Source organism: Malaclemys terrapin, chromosome 1 (genome assembly GCF_027887155.1).
Source record: "Malaclemys terrapin pileata isolate rMalTer1 chromosome 1, rMalTer1.hap1, whole genome shotgun sequence".
Taxonomy (NCBI): Eukaryota; Metazoa; Chordata; order Testudines; family Emydidae; genus Malaclemys; species Malaclemys terrapin.
The window spans coordinates 205215950-205235329 of NC_071505.1; the positions used below are offsets into that span (position 1 = coordinate 205215950).

The window sequence follows — 19380 nt, forward strand, 5'->3', positions numbered from 1 at the left end:
TGTGGTGTCTAGGAAGTGGACCCCCCGTGTATATTGGTCCAGGCTAAGGTTGATGGTGGGGTGGAAGCTGTTGAAATCGTGGTGGAATTCGTGCTGAGGTACAACCGTATTTGCTCCAACCCCTCAGACAGAGACCAACACCTACAAGATTTTCACCAAGCATTCTCAAAACTATGATACCCGCAAAAGGAAATAAGAAAACAAATCAACAGAGACAGAAGTGTACCCAGAAGCCTCCTGCTGCAAGACAAGCCCAAGAAAGAAACCAACAGAACTCCATGGGCCATCACCTACAGTCCTCAGCTAAAACCTCTCCAACGCATCATCAGTGATCTACAGCCCATCCTGGACAATGATCCCTCGCTTTCACAGGCCTTGGGAGGCAGGCCAATCCTCGCCCACAGACATCCCGCCAACCTTAAGCATATTCTCATCAGCAACCACACACTGCACCATAGTAACTCTAACTCAGGAACCAATCCATGCAACAAGCCTCGATGCCAACTCTGCCCACATATCTACACCAGCGACACCATCACAGGACCTAACCAGATCAGCCACAACATCACCGGTTCATTCACCTGCATATCCACCGATGTAATATACGCCATCATGTGCCAGCAATGCCCCTCTGCTATGTATATCGGCCAAACTGGACAGTCCCTACGTAAAAGGATAAATGGACAAAAGTCAGATATTAGGAATGGCAATATACAAAAACCTGTATGAGAACACTTCAATCTCCCTGGACACACAATAGCAGATTTAAAGGTAGCCATCCTGCAGCAAAAAAAACGTCAGGACCACACTTCAAAGAGAAATTGCTGAGCTTCAGTTCATTTGCAAATTTGATACCATCAGGTCAGGATTAAACAGGCTGTGAATGGCTAGCCAACTACAAAAGCAGTTTCTCCTCCCTTGGTGTTCACACCTCAACTGCTAGAAGAGGGCCTCATCCTCCCTGATTGAACTAACCTCGTTATCTTTAGACTGATTCTTGCCTGCATATTTATACCTGCCTCTGGAAATTTCCACTACATGCATCTTACGAAGTGAATATTCACCCAAGAAAGCTTATGCTCCAATATGTCTGTTAGTCTGTAAGGTGCCACAGGACTCTTTGTCGCTTTTTTGTTGTTGTTTATCTTATTTTTTTTATTTGGGGTATACATTTCAGCCTCCGTTATGGTGTTTTAAGAAGTTTCCATGTTGCTTGGTGGCATTTCACTCTTTTGAGTTTTTGTTTTAATTTCCATTTACTAAGACTCCTCATTTTTGCGTAGTTCCCCTTTTTGAAGTTAAATGCTTCTGTGGTGGGTTTCTTTGGTATTTCTCCCCACAAGGATATTAAATTTAGTTACATTCTGTTTGCTATTACCGAGGCATTCAACTATATTCACTTCTTACATGAAGCACAGGATCTGACCTAAGACTAAATCAAAAATTGCCTCTCCCCTTGTGGGAGTAGTCCTGGACTACTCATTAATGGTGTCTAGAAATTCTTTCTGAATACTGTATCTTACTCTTTAAACATCCATTTCTTTCTCTTCCAAAGAAAGGAAGAGAATTGGAAATACGTAGCTTAAACATACTGTTTACATATATTTAACTTGGCTACTTTCAAAATAATGTACAAGACCAGAGCTCCTAGAAAGGAAGATCTAGAAAAAAGAGCAATTCAATTTTAATTTAGTTGGTTTGTTTAGTCTAAGCAAAGAACCATTCTTTGGGGCTAAATTTTATAAAGAATGATTAATATAAATGGAGTCTAATGAGGCTCAGTGTAATTGAGAGTCTGGAATCAGTCACCTTTTATCAGGGTTGTTATAATGAGGGTTCATCATGTATGTGTGCTATAAGAGTGTGTGTGTGTGTGTGTGTGTGTGTGTGTGTGTGTGTGTGTGTGTGTGTAAAATACACAGTTACAGGCACACACTCCACTCATTAATAACACATCTTCTGCTGATACGTGTCTCAGTTGTAGCTCATACTAATTAGCTAATAGACTAATTGGGTCATATGAAATAAAAAGTAGATGGTAGTCAATCAAGCAGATTAAAATTGCCTGTTCTCTAATTGGTTTATACAGGGGCAAGAGAAATAAAGTAATTTGGAAAATTACTTACTTGTATTGTTAGCCACAGGCTTCCACTCAGTAATTATTTGTAAAAAGTTGTCCATATAAAATAAAACATTTTCAGTTGCACTGATAAATGTAGTGAAGATCCTCTCTCTAAACTTTCTTGCCTGACCTCTGCCTATGTGCTTAAAATGTATGTTGTGGGCTTTGAAGGCTGAGTAAGAAGCCTTTGCTTGCCTCTTACTTTTCTAAATACAAGAGCCCTAAAAGAACTGAGATGTACTACAAGTGTTGTATATAGTAGCTAAGTGTACTGTGTATCCCAAGGTGGTGTTGCTGGAAGTAGTGCAGTAAGTCAGCCCACTGTTACATGGAACTTGCAACATGAATGCTGAGTTACATGCTACATGTGCTTCCATCGTCTTCTTTTGGCCACCCCTTACCTATTTTAACTCTTGCTGCTTTGTGCATCTCCATTTTCTACAGGTGGACACAGTATGAATCTATAACTCATGGGCTTTGCCACTTATTTCCCCTGCATGTTGTACATTCTTTTTTATGGGATCATGAATATACCTTGTTACTCCTGTTCTCTGGTCCTTTATCACATGTTCGTTGTGTGTTTTTGAAAATCTGTATTCAAGATGACAACCCCATCCTGTGGGTCATCCACCTAAGACCACTCCCCTTTTCCTGTCCATTTTCTGAACAAAAGAAGAGAATTGTAGAATTTCCCCCCAAAAGCTATCAATACAAACATTATAGAGGATTTATTCTGTTTAATTGCATAACCTTGAATTTTTATGATTCTCTGCTTTCTTATATATAGTAAAACACCCACACAATCTTCTTCTCTAAGCTTATTGAGAATCTGGCTGCTAGTCACCTGAAAAGTTATCTGCCCTCAGCAAAAAAAAAGTTCTCATGAGCAGTAAACACTCTGACACTGCTCCTGTAACACAATGTTCAGTTTCATACTGTGTATAGCAATTTTCACTGATTCAAATCCTCCAAAGCTAAAACAGTTTAAACCAATTGTTATTTTTTAAATTGTTTTTGAAACTGCTGAAATATGAAGTTTCTCACAACTGATATAGTCCCATAACTTTTCACACTGCTCGGATTGGAACATTTTGAATGAGCAGGCTGTTGATTCAAAACAAGTTTGGTAATAATAAAGGCATTGATAGAAGATACTGTAATCTTGAGCTCATTTCACCAATTCCCAGATCATTGGTACAATGGAGTGTCAGGTACAATGGAATGTCATCAATGTACAGAAATATTATATAACATACACTACAGTCTGTTGGATCTCATGAGGAAATTAGTTGATTTGGGTTTTCATATAGCTAGCTATTTATCCGTCACCTACATCACCATGTTGACTGTCACATCAGTTAAGGATAGGCTGCAACCTTTAAATCTGTCCTGAATGAGACAATGCAGTTTTACACTGCCCCTTACGATCAGACCAGAGAATGAAGTATGGCTCCAGTCACAATTCCTTCCCTGCCCCTTCCACCCTGCAACTTCATCTGGGAGGGGAGCAGCCCACTCTCCATCATGTGCCCATCCAGCTACTCTAGCTCATTAGTCAGGAGTCTGAAGCAGTGTTCCTCTCTCCCTCATGAGAGACAGTTTAAAAAATGGGAACATTTCCCCTCAAACAGTGTCCCCTTTTTTGTTACAAAATTGATACATTTAAAATCTTGTCTCCAGCTCTACTTCCGACCCTCTTTTCTACCTACTTGCTTACAGTGGTGATTAGCCACTACCTTCCTTCCTGAAATCAGATTCACAATCTTTGAGAGAGGAGCAGAGTAATGACAGGGGCCTCCTTTCTCCTTGTTCCCTCAGCACAGCCAAATAAGATGTGACAAAGTAGCCTTTGTGTGCTTGGAGTGCTTCAGAGTGCTTAGACATGGGGGTAAAGAGGTTTATGCCCTGTGCAGCCTGCGCACAACTGTTCTCCATTGCCTTCACAGTTTTAAAGGTCTCAAAATCTGATACCAGCAGGACTAGACTCCATGAAGTGGCAGGAGAGTTGGCTCTGCATTTTGGGTAAAATATATGCTGCATCCTTTCCCAGGGTGTAACTGGCTGAACTCTGAATTCTTATGATAAAGAATGTTGTCTATCAGCTTCACACACATCACTTATCCAGGAAAAGTAAGTTCTCCATCACAAATAATTGGCTGAAATCCAATTATATGCTGCAATGTTAATCATAAAAATAAATTTATCAAGTTAGTTTGATGAAAATTATTAAACTGCAAACTTTGCAATGTAATTATACATGATTACAACTATCAGTGTTCATAAATAGAAAATTAAAGAGTTAGTACACATTTAAAAGTATCCCAGGCTTTAGATTTTGGAATAATTTACATGTGAATCAATTTTAAAAATTAAAAATAAATTGGAGTTTATAAAGCCAGAAGGCATCACCTAGTCTCATCTCCTGCATAACACAGGTCATAAAACTTCCCTGAATTAATTCCTGATTGAACTAGAGCATATCTTTTAGAAAAGCATCCAACCTTAATTTAAAAATTGCCAGTGATGGAGAATCCACCAGACCTCTTGGTAAATTGTTCCTGTGGTTAATTACCCTCATAGCTTACAGATTTCACACTCAAATGTTTTTACTGGAAGGATCAGGAAAAAATTATAGAACTACCAAATCTCAATGGGGTTATTTTAAAAATGATTGAAACTAACCAACCGATTTATTTATTAACTCTAAGTAAATGTCATCTATTCTCATAGAACAAGTGGTGTAAATTTTGGGTAGGATATGTTCAGTCAATCATTCTTAACAAAGAGGTTTACTCCTTGATCTCAAGGCAGATCTCAATATCATCATACTTGTGGAACTCCCTACTCATGTAAACAGGAAAGCTCTCTAAAATGTACATTAATTCATCAAAATAAAAACAAATCTCAAGGTAAGTCTTCCAGATTACTTGCTTGACAAATGAGGCTACCATAATCAATAACTTCTTGAATTTTCTTTCACTGTTGACTAAATTTGGTAACCTTTTCCATATTATGTAGGGTCAATTCTCAACAGGATTCTAAACCTCAGGGGAAGTGTCCTTTAGATGTTGTAGAATAGGCTTCATTTGTACACATATCTTTTGTTGTGCTGTAGTTAATGTATGTTAGACCACCTTTATCTGTATCCTTTCAAAGATAGGCAGTGCAGCTGCTGCTAACATGATTTCATCACTGTCTACTTGACTCCTTGGTGAACAGAGAAGTAGATAGTATGGTTCATTCATTTGATATTCTGAAAGATCCAATGAGCAACTATACTGGAACAGCTGGTAGTGACAAGCCTTGCAATTTATGTTAAGTTTCTGCCAAGTGTTACAGTTTTCACTACCATGATACAGAATTGAATGAAAGAAGGTTTTATAACTTCACGATCAGATAGGAGGTGTCATTTACAGTGTTCAGAAAATAGAATTAAATTTAATAAATATAAATTTGTCAAAGTATTACTAGGTAAGTCTTAGTATGCCCCTGTAATGCATGCCTGCTTGGTGTGATGCTATGTCCACCTCTAGTGGCACCTAGCCCATCTAGAGGTTCATAAGTCTGCCACAGGCTTAGCTAAGAGGCATGTGGCTTCTAGCTTATGCAGTAGCGGCTCATGCATTTAACTACATAGGTCCAGGTTCAATCCCGCCTGCCAACAACTGGGGTCTGTCAGTGTTACATAACTATATGCATATGATGACAAAACATAGGTGTTAGAGGGATGCTGTCAATGCCATGGGTAAACTGGCAGTTAGATACCCAAATATCTGCATGCCTACATAAGCAAACATGCTTGTGCTGGAAATTAGAGACTGCAACTTTAACAACAATTTAACCAAATGGGTACCCGGAATCACCTGTCTTTGCTCAATCTGCAACATTCTACTTCCCACAACACTTAATCCATTGGCACAGTTTAGCTGCTTCACTTCCCAAATCGTTTATTGTTACGTTAGAGAAGACTTAGTGAGCTGGTTGCGTGGAACAGCAAACATGATCTCCTTGGAGGAGGCAATCTGCCTTACCAAAGTATGATTAATATTTGATGATAATGTTTTACATGTTTGCAGGTTCATAGAATATCAGGGTTGGAAGGGACCTCAGGAGGTCATTTAGTCCAACCCCCTGCTCAAAGCAGGACCAATCCCCAACTAAATCATCCCAGCCAGGGCTTTGTCAAGCCTGACCTTAAAAACCTGTAAGGAAGGTTCATGCTTCCAAGAAATTCTAATCGGTTTCCTTGATGAAGTTTCTTCTTCCATTGGAAGCACACATTGGTTTCTTATAGAGAGGCAACTATGAGTGCTGGTCTGCTGCACTGACTTACTTATGGAAATGAGCAGTGAAGTATTTGGTTATACACAGAAGTTACATGGACTTTGCAAGTAAATTTCTGTGTAAGGAAACACAAAATCTAGGTCATGTTTTGGATCCAGAAAACTAAGTTTCCCTTTAATTTGTCCAATTTAATTATTCTTTTAAAAAAAGTTCTTGGTATATTCAAGCATATTTTAAGTAAGATGTATTTATGAAAGGAATGATTAATGACCAAGCTGGCGAACATTGTTTTTTGTTTTCATTTAGCAAATGAAACTCAATTATTTGTTTAAATCTGAAAGCATTCTAGATCAGTGGTTCTCAAACTAGGGCCACCGCTTGTTCAGGGAAATCCCCTGGTGGGCCGGGCCGGTTTGCTTACCTGCCGCGTCCGCAGGTTCGGCCGATCGCGGCTCCCACTGGCCGCAGTTCACCACTCCAGGCCAATGGGGGCTGCAGGAAGCAGCGCGGGCCGAGGGACATGCTGGCTACCCTTCCTGCAGCCCCCAATGGCCTGAAACGGCAAACCACGGCTAGTGGGAGCCACGATGGGCCAAACCGGCGGACGTGGAAGGTAAACCAGCCCAGCCCGCCAGGGGTTTTCCCTGAACAAGTGGCGGCCCTAGTTTGAGAACCACTGCTCTAGATAACATTTCTATAAAACCAAGATGTACTTAAATGAAACCAGAGCTAAATATGTACTGGTATACTAGCTTTCAATAAGTACAGAAAATTGGAAGTTACCACAAGAGCAACAGCATTTGTTAAAATTTTGAAAGTAGACGTAGAAAGAATGTTGTTTTTTCATTAAAAACAAAACAAATTGTCAAGTTTCTTCTATAGCAGTTATTGTAAATAACAACTTGTCTACACAGGACAGCTAATCCAGGTTAAGGTAGGGTGTGAATTTTAAATGAAGTTATTCCTGATTAACTCCCTGTGTAAGGCCTGGTCCCCACTAACCCCCCACTTCGGACTAAGGTACGGAAATTCAGCTACGTTAATAATGTAGCTGAATTCGAAGTACCTTAGTCCGAACTTACTGCGGGTCCAGACGCGGCAGGGAGGCTCCCCCATCGATGCCGCGTACTCCTCTTGCTGAGCTGGAGTACCGGCGTCGACAGCGAGCACTTCCGGGATCGATCCCAGAACATCGATTGCCTGCCGCCGGACCCTCCGGTAAGTGTAGACGTACCCTGAGAGTTAATTAGGAATAGTTAATCAGGAATAGCTATTCTGGAATAGTTTACCATGTAGATAAACCCTAAGTAATGATCTACTCGTTTTTTCTCTCTCTGATTACTTGTTTCAAATGTTACTGTTAGAGATGGATCCAATATCCTAGAGAGAAAAACATCCCTGAAATTTGAAGAGATTTAGAACTTGAACCTAGATCTGGATTTTAATTTTCCAGCTATCCCATCTAGTTGTTATGGTACTGAGTCATAACTGTTAGCAGTTATGTACCCTTGAATATTTGATTGCCTGGAAGATTTTTCTGAAGTAATTAGTGAAAACAGAATCCATGTCACTGTACAAATGATGTTTCAAAGAAAAGGAAACATCATATAATTTAGGTCTAGTCTACACACACCACTTCACTGATTAAAATAAAGGTGTCATTTGAAATCAATTTTAGTTGAACCAGTGTATCTCTGTTTGGACAGAAACTTAAAACTGGTGATTTAAATTTAGGCTGTGTTGGAGAGTTTATAGGCACAAGCTAAACCAATACCACCAAATTAAAAATGATAGAAGTGTATCTGTACTGGGGTTTGGCCTGGTTCTGTTTTCAAACAAGTTTAAGTTAAACCAATGTGACTTCAGAGTAATGTTAAATCCTTAGAGAGAAGACACGTTTATACTCAGCTATGTAGCATGTTTTATCTCTTGTAGAAAACCCTGATATAATATTATCAAGAGTAGATGGTGTAATCAGTGCAACATCAGAGATTGTTGCTCCATCTACAGATAAAGGTTTTTATGACTCTAGTTACAACTGTATACAAAGGATACTTATCTATCTACCCTATTTCTCTGAATAACATGAATTAGGTTAGGTCAGAGCAAAAACCTATGTTTTTGTAAACTGTGGGAAAGACTTAACAGAATTAAAATACAGGGGAAGTCAGCAAGGAATTTTTCCATAAAATACAATGTTTATAATAAAATAAAACTTGTTCATATAATCACAAGAGTAATAGACCACTTCCTCAGTGTGGAGTTCAACCCACTGCTAGGCCACTTATATGGAAACTGGCTTTTCCCACAGGAATTCTTTCCTATATCTCCCAAGCAATAAATTTATTCTCTATCTCATAATTCCTGGGAATGAAGAAGGGGAAGTTGAACTGAGATTAATCCTTTGTTAACATACTGCCCCAGCATTTTCTCCCACTTTGCTTGGAATCTTACAAAGCAAAATAAAAGTAAAAAAAAAAAAATGCTGGGATTTGATTTGATCTAGGATGATTTAGTTGCATATCTTGAAAATACTGACCTCTTCTAGTAAACTCAACAGATTTACCCTCAAGATTTTGCAAGAGTAAAGCCACACGGTTATGATGATTTGATTAATATGTTCAGATGTGGATCTTAGTGCTGATGTATGGAACGAGGTGAAGGACTAATATGCAAATAAAAACCTTATACAGGTTATCACATGGTACTCACTCACCGCAGTTTCCTCCTCATGATTCAGCCCTTCAGCCAGGTCACTAGGTGGTTTCTCCATCTAGGGTATAGAGTCTCACTGGACCCACTGGCCAGGCAATACCATCAGTGGCTGGTAGGACCAGCTCACTACTACAGGTTCTAGCCAAGGGACCCTACAATACACAGCCAAGCTCTGCTCAATCCCCAGCCTTGTTGCTCTCTCTCTGGAGGGCTGCTTCCTACCCAATTCCTGCAGGCTCTCTTCCCTACCTGTTTTTTTTTCCTGGGTACACCCTTCCCTCAGGGCCAGGCTCCCAGGGTTCTACTCTTGCCCTGCATTCCCTCTTTCCCTCTCTAATGCAAAGGGTGGTTATAGACTTTGTCACAGCTCACCTGAACTTCTTCCTCCAACCAGGGGTTGTGGCTCCAGCATAAGCATCTCATGTGTGGCCTATCACACTTATTACCCCTTTCCTCAGCTTCCTTAACCCTTTTAGGGCTGGTGTGTGGTAAATACCCCCATTACACAGTTAATTAGTCAAGAACACATTATGCAAATTTCCAGCCTTTCTTTGAAAGACAGCAAATCATGTGCTGTATAATGCCTTATATAAGCAATATTCTCCAAGACATTGGCTGTCTTTCTAAATTGTCTTTCTAATTGTGTTTACTTGTTCCTTGGGTCACTTTGATGAATAAAAATCTTTGGAGGGAGCTAGAAGGACTTATAATTTCTGTTAAATGAAGGGGCAAGTTATTGGGGGCTCCTCTACATTTAAAACACTATAGCAGCACAGCTGCACCACTGTAGCACTTCAGTGTAGACACTGCCTATGCTGACAGGAGCAATTCTCCCATTGGCGCAGGTACTCCACCTCCCCGTCGACCTAGTGTTGGCTACATGGGGACTTAGGTCAGCTTAACTATGCTGCTCAGGAGTGTGGATTTTTCATGTTCCTGACCGACATAGTTAAGACAACCTAATTTTCTAGTATAGACCAAGCCTCAGTTTTTGTTAGATCCTCTTGGGGAGTGGGAGGACAGGCCAGAATGTATATCAGAACTGCTTGGGAAGGGTCTGTGCTAATGTCAGTGTTGAATTTGAAAAAGGACATTGAAGCATCTCACAGTATCTCGGGGGGAGAAGGATAAGTGTCTCCAGGTAACTGGGGAAGGAAAAGCCCAGTAGGGGATGTTTGGTTTGATTTGTCCAGGAGAGTGGCTGTTTCTTTGGTTTGGTCTGCAATAACACTGATATAGTGCTGTACCATTTCACAGTGGTGAAATAGTTCAGACTTGCTCTGTGTAAACGAGTCGTTAGAAAATCTTACATAGCTCTCATTCACAATCACAACTCTATCCAGCAAAGAATGTTGTTTAAAAGTATTGCCTTTATATCAGAGTTTTTATTTACCTTATTGTATCCTCTCAAAATAGGCTGTTTAATTTTCTTTATTTAAAAAAAGTAATTTTCTTTCATTTCTTGTATGTTTTTTTAAAATATATTTTCCTTTATAAAAGGTAGATCCAGTTTGATTAAAGGATAATCATATAATGTTTTCTAGTCTTGAGGAAATGATGAAGAACTTTCATTGAGGTAATAGATTGCAAATGTGAAATATTTCATTAAGCAGCTATAAAAATTGTCTGCTAACCACTCATCATTAGTAGTAGCAGCCTCAGTCCTATTGAGGGCTGATTGCATGATCCTAAGCATTCTTTGCTGTAACACTTGTGCCTTTATTAGCATTGTCACCTGATTAACTTTTAGAACTGTCCCTTCCCCATATGATTAGCTCTATTAGTACTGTATTTCAGTTTCTAGTCACAATTTCACATGAACACTGCCCTGGAAAAATACTTCTTTCAAATCTAATGCTCAATTTAGCAAACTCAAGAGGTTTGGAGATACAGTCTGTATTTTACTGATCATCTGAACCATAACCTATACACAATACCTTATGCATGGAAAGGCTAAAAGGAGAAAAAAAACTTAAAGTAAAAGCAAGATCTATGCACTGGTAACAGATAGTATAGTGCCTGAAAACAAGATAAATTTCAATAATTTAAGTATCTGTTTCTCTTATTTTGTCCATTTACTTATATGGACCCCAAATTCACCTAAACTGCAATAGGGCTAAGCATAGACCCTCCGACTACATGACAAGGATTTTGGAAAACAATGGAGAGGTGATATTTTTGCTGGGGGGAAATGATTATAAATTTGCACATTATAATTACTTTGAGAAATTTGGTACATTTCCAGTATTGCATTTTTAGATTCACCCAAATAGTGAAAGTGAGATCCACAGGAATTCTGATTGACAGCTTTAAAGAGAAGTGTGTAGTAGACACAGTATATTACCCTGGGACATCTAGAGAAATTGCATACCTGACCACTTGATTATTTTTGTTGCCTCACAGTAAAAACAGCTGCAAGTGCATTCATCTGGCTGTCACTAAAGTATCTATTATAAACATAGAAATTCAGAAGTGTCAGGTTGGTGTTTTTGGCACATTTTTACTACATCCAGACAAATGTCATTTAGTTTCCACATCTGGTATTCAGTCCTTCAATCTAGGTAAAAAAAAAAAAAAGTGTGTGTGTGTATTTCTCTACTTTCCATAGGGAAACTGAATGTGCCATGTATTAACACAAAATTGATTCTTTGTAGGGAGGCTGCCACAAACAAATTGCTGTGGTATAAACTTGTCAGAGCAAGCATCTAGAAATAATAGAGATGAAAGAAAGTATACTTGAATGATCATTATATAAAGATAACAGTGGAAGAGAGTTGTGTATGGAAATGTGCAAAGGTTGCATAGCATCGCTTGGACTGTGAGAGAGCCAAATTCAAATGGTTGGATTTAACTCCCATATTACTCTGGAGACCCTGCTTTTTACTAGCTCAATGGGCATTAATTAATCTGTGATTAGCAGTTCAATGTCTTGCATGTAAATGTGTGGAAGAGTAACACTGTTTCTGAATATGTTATACAGTAGCCCAGCGGGGGAAAGAAATTAAGCTTGGGCACTAGATAATAGCTGTGCCTCCCTTCTTCCCATCTCCACAATCACATATACGCTCTATACAAAATGGTCCTCTGTTTTAATAACATGCTTAAAGCTGCACATTGGGATGGTATTAAGAGGCATTTAAACAGAAGCAGCTATGTGTTTAGCGTTAATTTACTTTCACATTTTATGTGAAGATGCTGTGGGAGTTTGTGATATGACATCAAATCAAATATATGCAAGAAACTCAGCTCTACACTTCCTTTGTATTCCTGCAAAGAACACCATCTCCTACATATCCCAGGAGCCTGGGAGAGAGCAGCACTTGAATGGGAAGCTGCTGACTGACATTCAACCCAGCAAAAGGGAGGTAGTGTTGATGGGCAGAGGAAAGCATTGTGACCAGCCTCACAATCACATACTACCAAAGGCACATGCCCTGTAATAATCAAGGTGGTCTGCAGATTGTGTATCCTCTGGACCCTTCATTGCTGCCAGATGCACAAATAGCTAAAGTTGCTAAAAACGTCACTTTCAACCAACAGTTGACTAGGAAAGAAGCAAGTGCCATTGCTTGAGGTATTTAATACTAGAAAAGACAAATCTCTAGAAAATGTACTCTTGTGAACAATCCTGCATTGGCAGGAGAATAGATTGCTTGATGTAATATGTTGTTCTCCAGCTTTAATTTTTATGAAATGGTTCCAAGTACAGTATATTGTGTTTCAAAAGGAGATGAGCAAAATCAGAAGTGGGATTATTTTGGTCTTGCAAAATGGTGTCGATTACATTAGCTTGTCCCCAAACCTCAACATTCCCAGATACTCAAATAAATAGTCGGTGTTTTGACCTTTTTGTTAGCGACTTCGGCTAATTTTCAGTGAGACAACTCATAAGGACTGTTTTTTCCATGCAAAATAGTAAAATGTTACCCTGTTTTAAATTCATGAATACTTGTGAAACTATCAGTTCTCTGAGCTGAAAACCTTCAAAGGGGAAATTGGTGGTTTTGTAACCACATCTACTATAGCAATAATATTTTTGACTGGCAAGGAGAAAGTAAACAAGGAATTATTGTAAAAATTTAATTATATCCCAAAACCTTGACATCCAGGAATTGTGTAGACTATAACTCTCTCTATGGAATCACTATACTTTGCATTTGAAAATACATATTTAATTTTTAAAAGATACTGGGAATTAAAGTCTGACTCTTTATGCTTAAAAATAATAGAAAGTATTCTTCCAGCCATCACTTCAGTATCTTTTGAAATCAGGTCATCCTGGAACTTAAAATGATGTGATTTTGTACTAATGAATAATTTGACATTTTTGCTAGTGAAATAGAGATTGATATTCTACATTTGTAATGCACTGTGTATGGTATAATAAGCCATACATTGTGATGAAAATGGTGCCATAAAAATAATGATAATTTATTGCATAGAATAGTCTTATGCAAAATGTAATAAAAAGGTAAATATGAAGTGAAGTTGTTTGCTTAAAATATATCCCCATTGTGTTATTTACTCAATAGATACATACAACTTCATATATAATGTCGAATGGTTCCTAATGTCTTCACAATCTATTTTAAATTTCTCATTTTACTCATAATGTCTACATGCAGCATATTTTTTAACTTTCTGACAATTTTTGTAACAAAATAGTTTTATCTTTCATATTCATATTTTATCAGTATACTTTATTGTTATAGGTGAAAAGCATCCCTGTGAAAAGACACATTTAGTGGTAGTTATTCAAGCAAGGTTTCTGAGAACAAAAGATGTAATTGTATCATAAAGCTTTGGCTTGTCTTGTCTCATAGAAAGGAAAAAGAATTGAAATACATTATTAATACCATGAATTCCTCATGTAGTTCATCTGCAACTGACTTTCAGAGTCAACTGAATCCATTAAAATTATTAATCCGTGAGCATTTCAGATGAGAATTACTATTATTTTTTATTTTTAAAATGGGGTGAACTTGACTGCTCACAAGAAGGGGAGGGAGGTGGCACGGGCTGTAGCTTCATTTAATACAGGCACCATGCCATGCTCCCCACAAAACTCCTGCCTCTGCACTTCATTTCTGATTTAAAATAATCCTGCTATTCTAGCAAAGAGATCCCTCTGTGTTATTGCTTACAGAATTGTCTCTATTGTGACGTGGACAAATAGTCATCAGACACTAGGTTGAAGCCACTAATTTGTTTCATATGTGATTACATAACCTAGGGCAACCTTATATGCTGCTTTCCCTACATTTGTCCATTTTCAGTCATCATCATTACAGTCCTCATGTTTGTGGACAGAGCACTATGTTGGAGTCTAGGGTGAGCTACTAGCCCCCACTCCAGGTCTTTTATGGAAGGTAAAAGGTCTGGAGTAGTTTAAAGGGGCCCTAAAAGCCCTGGTTCTGGCTGGGGAAGGATTCCCCTGGCACAAGCCCTGTAAACGGCGCTGGAAGGCTGCCTTCCATGAACTCCCATGCCCTGAGGTAGGGAGCCTGATGGGGAAGGTTAAGATTAGGAAGGGTTATACTTGGTGGAAGGGCTGTAGGGTTTGCAGGAAATATTGTAGTCCATTCAGGCAGCCCAGGGAGGCTGCCATAACTTAAACAGCTCTAGCCTCCAGAGCAGTCCAGGATCGGGAGGACACAAGCCACTTTAGTCTCTCCCTGCCCTGCAGGCTAGAAATTCTATGCTGTGCTTCCTAGGGACTCTTGCTGATGATCCCTATACAGATCTGTGAGCAGAGGTTCGCTCCTAATTGGGTGCTAATGAGAGGACACATACTAGTTATGGATGCACTGTGCCAGCCAATGCTTTTCTGTAACTGGGGAAGTGGGAAACCTTTGATGGGAAGGCAAGGTCAAGAGGCACAAATGTTTTCTCCTGTGGCGTGTGGGGGCAGCTCTTCAATTGCAAATCCCTTCCTTGATTTTTCTTGGGTCCCACTGACATGGCATGCTCTATGTATGCCATGAAAGCGCCTCTTGCAGTTTGTCAAACAGCCATGATTTTCTAGATCATGAAGGTCCAGAATAGCAGGCAGTGTACGAGTAGGCATATTTAATAATTTTTAAAAGAGAGAGATTGTCCTATAATCCAGGTACTGAAATAATATGTCAACCCTCACTTAGATGGGCTGTATTTATTTTCTCTAATGTAACTTTCACTCTATTTGATTATCTAAAGTGTTATTGGTAGTGAGGATCATTTTGGAGTCATTGACTCTGCGCCGCAGCGTGGACTACAAGGTGTAAATTGCAGAGCGCACCAAAGCGCTGTACTCTAGATGCCCCATGTGAACACTACTGGCACAAACTAAAAGTTGCCTAGTTCACATTAGTTTGCACTGCAGCGCAGTGTAGACAGGGCTTTTATTTAATTATACAGCATCAAATAGTATATAAAATTTTTCATAATTGGAAACAACCATTCATAATAATATTAGGGACTTTTCCCCTCTGGTCAAAACATATATGATATTGATATTAATAAATTCCTCTGTTTTTGTTTACAGATGAAAGGGAAGATGTTCAAAAGAAAACATTCACAAAGTGGGTAAATGCACAGTTTGCTAAGGTAAGGGAATTTTCTGTTTTCCTTTATAAATCAAAGACTGTTATGTACATATACAGTCAGATTTTCGAAAGAGCTTACTTCCCACAATTGGGACCAAATTTGCAAGAGAGTTCATCTGGGGATTGAAAACACAGCTCCTTCATTTAGCTTTTTCTCAGGGTCTCACTTCAAGTGCCTCTCTGGGGCTTCCTTGCTGCCTTGTCTGTGTGCTTCTTTGTGTTTCTGTTTTTCTTTCTCACACACACAGCTCCATCAAATAATAAGCAAGCCCTTCCTTTCTTCCCCCCCCCCCCCCCCCCGCCCTGCCTGGTATTTTCATTCAGACCCCTGTCGAAACCTTTCAGATCACATGACTGAAATCCTATTCCAGCCTTGTACGTGGATTATGTTTTGGGGTGTAGCTCATATTGTTTCAGCTATCTATTACATAAAGGAGCTTACTTGCATTTTACATTTATCTTGAATGAAGAGCAGCTGTTACACCCACTAGCTTTAGTAAGGTTTTACCCAATCGCCCAATATATAATGATATAATCAGTTACAAAACACAGTGTAATAGTTTTAACAATAGATGAGCTAGAACCAAACCTTGTGATTCAAATGCTCTAGAACATTGGGAGAGAAGGTCTTCAGAATATCAACACAGATCTGCATAAAAGTGTCATACCTACCCCCTCTCTCCAGCAGGGAGCAAACTAAAAGATCACCCTCCGAAAATGTCAGAAATCTGGGATCTCAGTTTTGTGACTCAACCCCATCTGTACTTCCAGCTTTGTTCATCTGCATGATGTTGGGGTTACTCTGTTGGAAGTGATGTTAATTCAGTAATGCTAATGTGGTATGTTGTGATAACATGCTTTATAATTTGTCATCACTGTAGTTTTATGTTGCACAATACAGTGTGTGAAATTTTTAAACCAATAGTCTTGATTGTAGAATAGGCTCAGATAGCTTCTGTATAGTTTCAAAAGTGTGTCTTGTTAAGCTGATTAGCCTTAAGGGTCTGCATTAATTATAAACAGATGGTAAATATGTTATGTCACTCCTCTTTCTTACTCAGGAGCAATGGAATCCATTTCATTAATCAAGTATGAAATATTCTGGGATGAGTGAGTCAGTTGACAAAACAAACAAACAAACAAACAAACAAAAAACCAGTAGAGATGGACCTAACTAAAAGGCTAATTTCAAAAGCCCTCACACCTTAGGGACACCATAGGAATAAACTCATTTGTCGTCAAAGATAACTTGCTGAGTTGACTTCCCCGCAAATGGTTTGTTTGTTTTTTAAGTCCAAGGTGCACCAAACATCTCTTGAACACCCAGAATACCAGTCACATCCAAGTAATCTCTATTCCCTGTTCTGGACTGAAACTCTAGGATATTGAGTCTCACATGCCCACTACATACAATAATAATCTGAATATATGCAATATTTGATCATAAATGGTAAAATTTTGAAAATCTGTCTCCTAATTTAAGTGTGTTTAACTTACCTAAAAAGGTCTGTGGTTTGGCAACATGTGCCTTATTAAGATCACATACTAGGAAGAAAAATTAATGCTTTTCTGGTCAATATTAACTATGGCCTCTTGACACATTTGTAGTGACACCCCTGGGTTAGATCATATGTGGAGACTGAACCTTCATTAGAAAGGGCTTTGAGATCTAATAATGAAAAGCACTACATCAGAGCTGGGTGGTGGTGTTGTTGTTGTTAATATTTTAGTATTATCATTACTACCTCTTAGTTATTGTACAAGGTCCCTTAGCTCAGAGGCAGTAATAAATTCTTAAATTCACTAACCACTAGACGGGGACAGAGAGCCACATGGCATTATTATGAGTTATACAAGCTTCAAAGAGCAAGTTATTCTCAGGCTTCTGCCTCTTTTCCCATACAGCTGCAGCCTGTGCAGAGAATCTGGAGATGTGAGACTTCAGAGGGGCAAAAGAGATCTGATTAATATTTATGGATGCAGCATTGCAAGTGGATACCTGGTATTTTCTATTAGGGTTTTGACCAAAGTGAAGTAGTGCCAAAATACTAATAGATTTAAGAGTTGCAAACCTTAATGATCTATGGGCAAGATTCCTAGCATATGTGAAGTGTCATTGCTCAATTGATGTTGGCAGAACTATGCTGATTTACACTAGCTGAGGATCTGGTTTTATATCTCTTGGTTCTGTAGTGACATAAATAACCAAGGCTTCATATAGCTTGAGACACACCTGTCTCAGACATCAAGAGAAAGACAAGACAGCAGCTTTTGGGGAAGACAGAATCTTTCCAATAAATAGAAGGTTAACCACTTGCTTAACTACTATACCCTGTAACAGATCATACAGTGTGGTTAGCTAGGCTTTTCAAAGTGATTAATCAGTTTTATAAAGTGGTTTCTATTCTGTTTTGTAGCTTTGTGGTTTTCTCTTTATTTTTTGCCTTATACCCAGTAACCTTTCTCATTAAGATTACTAGAATTGTTTGAAGTGACAAAGAGTCAGACGCGGATATTCACCCACAAAAGCTTATGCTCCAATACGTCAGTTAGTCTATAAGGTGCCACAGGACTCTTTGTCGCTTTTTACAGATCCAGACTAACACGGCTACCCCTCTGATACTAGAATTGTTTGGGTAGCCTATTAAGTTGGGAGACAATAGGCTGTCAAGCATACTGGAAGGAAGGGAGGAAGGGAGGGAGGAAAGAAACTGACCTTTTGAGACTAAGGGAGCTGGGAGCAGGAATGAAGCATTGTCTTGTTCTCTGTCAGAAGCAAAGGAGCCATACTTACTTCTTCAAACTGTGACAAGTGGGGATTGGCACAGCTGTGACCAGATGGGTGCTAGGCTTGTTTTATGACCCTACACATTGTTTGGTTTTGCAGGGGGTATGGAAGTGACATCAATATATTTAGGACATTACATTGGTGATTTTGCAGTGTGAGGTTGCTATGTTTGTCATGTGGATTTTTCACTGAGTAACTCTATTTTTTACCTGCACGATTAGATACTTTACGTGCAGCTAAAAGTAACATGCTTTCTGTCCTCTATGGGAATGCAATGGGACAAATGCTCCTAAGGACATGTGTACATTCAGGAAAGATAACAGGAATCAATTAAAGCTATGAAGTTAGTGTGCAAAAGTAAAGTACATTAAACTCCTGTGTAGATGCTCTCCTTCAGACATAAACTGGCCAGTTTACTTTAGTTTAATCCTCCTTGAAGGATAACTTATGTGCTTTAACTTCACATGTTTAGTTAATTCATTTTCACTTTCCTAGATGTCCCCAGATAGACAAGTCCAAAATCATTTATGTGCATCTGAAAATTCCATCCTTAATTATGCAGAGCTAGAGTGTGGAATCTTATTTTCACTAATGAGCAATTACTTGCATAAATAATCCCATTAATTTCAGTGAGAATACTCGGGTGAGCAATTCCTCTCCAGTGCAGATGAGAGGGGCCACAATTTGGCTCTTAATGTTTGGCAAGAGCTCTAAGATAAAATGGAATATGTAAATTGAAAAGGAGAAAATGAGACTAGAACTGAGGAGGCCTGAATCATAGTTGCATGTTCCAACTGTTATCTGGGGTTTCCTGAACCTGAAACTGTGGTAACTAGTCTCTTAGGCAGTTTCAAGCCCTAAATAAGTGCTTCTGTCTGATAAATGAT

At 38.9% G+C, this 19380-nt stretch overlaps 1 protein-coding gene across 9 annotated transcripts in view; it reads left to right on the forward strand.

Annotated features, from left to right (window-relative positions):
• DMD (dystrophin) overlaps positions 1-19380 on the forward strand; it is a 2004766-nt gene that overhangs the window by 398838 nt on the left and 1586548 nt on the right. For all 9 annotated transcript variants that reach the window (XM_054005916.1, XM_054005912.1, XM_054005914.1 and 6 more), the window contains exon 2: positions 15645-15706. In XM_054005916.1, coding sequence (XP_053861891.1) covers positions 15645-15706 — 62 coding nt within the window. The remainder of the gene's footprint in view (positions 1-15644; positions 15707-19380) is intronic.